The 3,102-nt window shown below is 57.2% G+C and overlaps 1 protein-coding gene across 1 annotated transcript; it reads right to left on the reverse strand.

Annotated features, from left to right (window-relative positions):
• Window positions 1-1,612: 1,612 nt before the first annotated feature.
• Window positions 1,613-2,698, reverse strand: LOC146542263 (uncharacterized). Its single transcript, XM_085213208.1, has one exon. The coding sequence runs from the start codon at window positions 2,615-2,617 to the stop codon at window positions 1,628-1,630; it is 990 nt and encodes a 329-aa protein (XP_085069334.1). The 5' UTR covers window positions 2,618-2,698; the 3' UTR covers window positions 1,613-1,627.
• Between the last annotated feature and the right edge of the window lie 404 nt (window positions 2,699-3,102).

Below are 3,102 nucleotides of genomic sequence, written 5' to 3' on the forward strand. Positions count from 1 at the left end.
GAAGAACTAAATAGAGGACTGTTCTGGAATCAGAATGGAAGTGAGATGCAGTGCACAGATAGACATGAACTGTTATGCAAGATCATTCAAGATGCACTGGTAATCATCTTGCTTGTCCAGACTTCTGTGTCTTTGCTAACATCAACCAGAAATATGATAACTGGGGGTGTGGACTTTTCCTTCATCCATCCATTTGCCTTTCTCATTCCTTCCCAAATCCTCCTCACTTAAATCCTAACTGTAATCCTCTTTCAGCATATTCCCTTCCTTATCTACAATTAGCACTGAAAATAAAATGATAAAGTTCTGACTTTAAAGTGGAAGTGCCAAATTCCTGTGATGAGACCTGATTCTTCTCTCTGAGAATTGATTTATTTAAATAGAAGCAGGATAAACAGAAATGGCAATGAGACAGAATTTACTTTTTTTTTAGTGGAACTTCTAACGTAGCAGCTTTCAAAGCTTAGAGATCATAATGCAAAGCTTTCAGGGGAGGCTTGCTGAAGTCTATTGCATATAGATTGATGACACCAAGCTGGGTTGTGGGCGAGGCTGAGGGACAGCTAGAAGGAAGGGATGCCATACAGAGGGACCTGGGCAGGCTTGAGATGTGAGCTGCTGCCAACTTCATGAAGGCCAATAAAGCTGAACATGAGGTCTTGCACTGGATCAGGGCAATCCCAAGCACAGATACAGGCTGGGTGGAGAATGACTTGTGAACAGCCCTGAGGAGAAGGATTTGAGAGTGTTGGTTGATGAAAAACTCAATGTGAGCCAGCAGTGTGAGCTTGCAGTCCAGAAGGCCAACCATATCCTAGGTTGCATCAAGAGAAGTGTGACCAACAGGTTGAGGGAGGTGATTCTGTTCCTCTGCTCTCATGAGATTCCATCTGGAGTACTGTGTCCAGTTCTGGGCCCCCCAACATAAGAAGGACATCAAGCTGTTAAAGTGGGTCCAGAAGAGGGCCACAAAGATTATCAGAGGGCAGGAGAACCTCTTCTGTGAGGAAAGACTGAGAGAGCTGGGGCTTTTCAGCCTGGAGAAGACTCCAGGAAACCTAACAGTGGCTTTCCAGTACCTGAAGGGGGCCTACAGGAAAGCTAGGGGGAAAATTTTATAACATAATGCAGTGACAAGATAGAATCATAGAATCATAGAACAGCTTGGATTGCAGAAGGACTTAAAGACTATTCAGTCCAGCCACAACCTAACCATACTACCCTAACTCTAACAACCCTCCACTAAATCACGTCCCTGGGCACCACATCCACATGGATTTTAAACACATCCAGGGATGGTGACTCAACCCCCTCCCTGGAGAACCTATTCCAGTGCTTAAAAACCCTTTCTGTGAAGAAGCTTTTCCTGATAACCAAATTAACCCTCCACCAGCACAACGTGAGGACATCTCCTCTCATCCTGTCACCTGTAACCAGTGAAAAGAGACCAATCCTGCTTTTGTTGCAATCATTTTTCAGGTATTTGAAGAGAGCAATAAAAGTGCTGAAAGCAGTGGCCCCCGTGGTGGGCGTGGACGTGAAGGGCGAACGGTCTAGAAAGACGGACACTGGGAACAACACGTGCTGCTACGTTTTAAGCTTTTATTGGAAATGCAGGTAAGCCCCGCTAGAAGCGCCGGGGGCGCCGCCTCTTGCAGGGCGGAGGAGCGCGCTGGGCGCTGCCGGCCCTCCTCTTCGTGGGGCGCCGGGGCCCCCCAGCCGAGCGCTTCCCGCCCCGGCCGCGAGCGGAGGGGCCGCGGCTGCGGCGCTGCTCGGAGGGACCGGCTGCCTCGGGATCCGGCTCCTCGGCAGGACCTGTGCCGAGGGCCCCGCTGGACGTGCCGGGGAGCTCCTCCGCGTCGGGATCCGCGGAGCTGCCGGAGGGCACGGCGCTGGGAGCGACGGTGTCTTGCGGGGAGGCGGCGGGAGCGGACGGGGCCGCGGGGCCGTCCTGCTGCTCCTGGGCAGCGCTGGGATCTTCGATGCCCAGCAGCCTCCGGGCCTCCTGGCCGCACCGGCTCTCGACGGTTGCGATGAGGCCGTCGATGAGCGGTGCGGAGACGGGTCCCAGGGCGTGCTCTGTGCACGCCACCAGGACGTCCCTGTCCGGCCCCACCTGGCACAGGAATGCCACGATCATGCTCTTGAGCCAGCTGATCTTCCACCAGCGCAGCTCCCCGTTGCGGCGCAACTCCTGCTCCAGCCAGGGCAGCACCGGGTCGAGGATGTCCCGTCGCCCCCTGAAAAGTGCCGCCCACTCCTCCAGCAGGAGGCCGCCCACTCTCTCCGGCTCCGCGTCCGTGGGCTCGGGGGACAGTGGTGGAAGGGGTGCGAGAAGGTCCTCGTCGGTGTCAGGGACCGTGGCAGTGGTGGTGCCGAAGCCGACGGGCACCGGCACTGCGGGCGGGGAGACGATGCAGTCCACGTACTGATTGTCTCCCCGCACAGAGACCCGGATGGTCTGCATGGCCGTCCTGCACAGCGGGCAGCTGTCCCTCAGCCTCGCCCACCGCTGGATGCAGCCAAGGCAGAAGGTGTGATTGCAGGGAATCACACAGGCCGTGTCCTGCCGCACATCGCGGCAGACAGGACACGACCACGCCTCCTCTGCAGCCATGGTCTTCTCGCTGCAGGGGCCGGGAGAACCGAGGATGACGAGTTGTTCTCCTTCAAGGCAGCTGCAGAGGTGGTGTCTCGCCCTGCAAGAGGAAGGGAGGTCACGGTCACTGGCTGTCCCAGGGTGTGGAAGTCCTCCGCAGCCCCCTCTGCAGCAGAAAGCCCTCCCAAGCCCATGAGTGGGCCGTCTCGTGCTCCCCGCTGGCACAGGGCCAGGCTCCCCACGGCTGCCCTGAGGGACCCAGGTGTCCCCGCACCACTCACCTCCGCTGCTGCGGGTGCGCTCAGTGGGGTCCCGGCTGCCTGCACTGGGCAGGGCCGGGGAAACGGAGCGATACTGCGGGGTCAGGCACTGAGATGCTGCGAGCAGCCCCAGGCACGACCCGGCACAGCACAGCCAAAACCTTGCTCGACCTCCAAGCCTCGCAGAACTGCTCAGCACGGTCCAGGAACGAGCCAGACTGAGCCAGGCTCTGCCGGCACCCC

This window comes from Meleagris gallopavo, chromosome Z, assembly GCF_905368555.1.
Source record: "Meleagris gallopavo chromosome Z, MGAL_WU_HG_1.1, whole genome shotgun sequence".
NCBI lineage: Eukaryota > Metazoa > Chordata > Aves > Galliformes > Phasianidae > Meleagris > Meleagris gallopavo.

Bases quoted from the DNA above. Each gene is read 5' to 3' on its own strand.
- LOC146542263 (XM_085213208.1), bottom strand. From the start codon at position 2,617: ATGGCTGCAGAGGAGGCGTGGTCGTGTCCTGTCTGCCGCGATGTGCGG.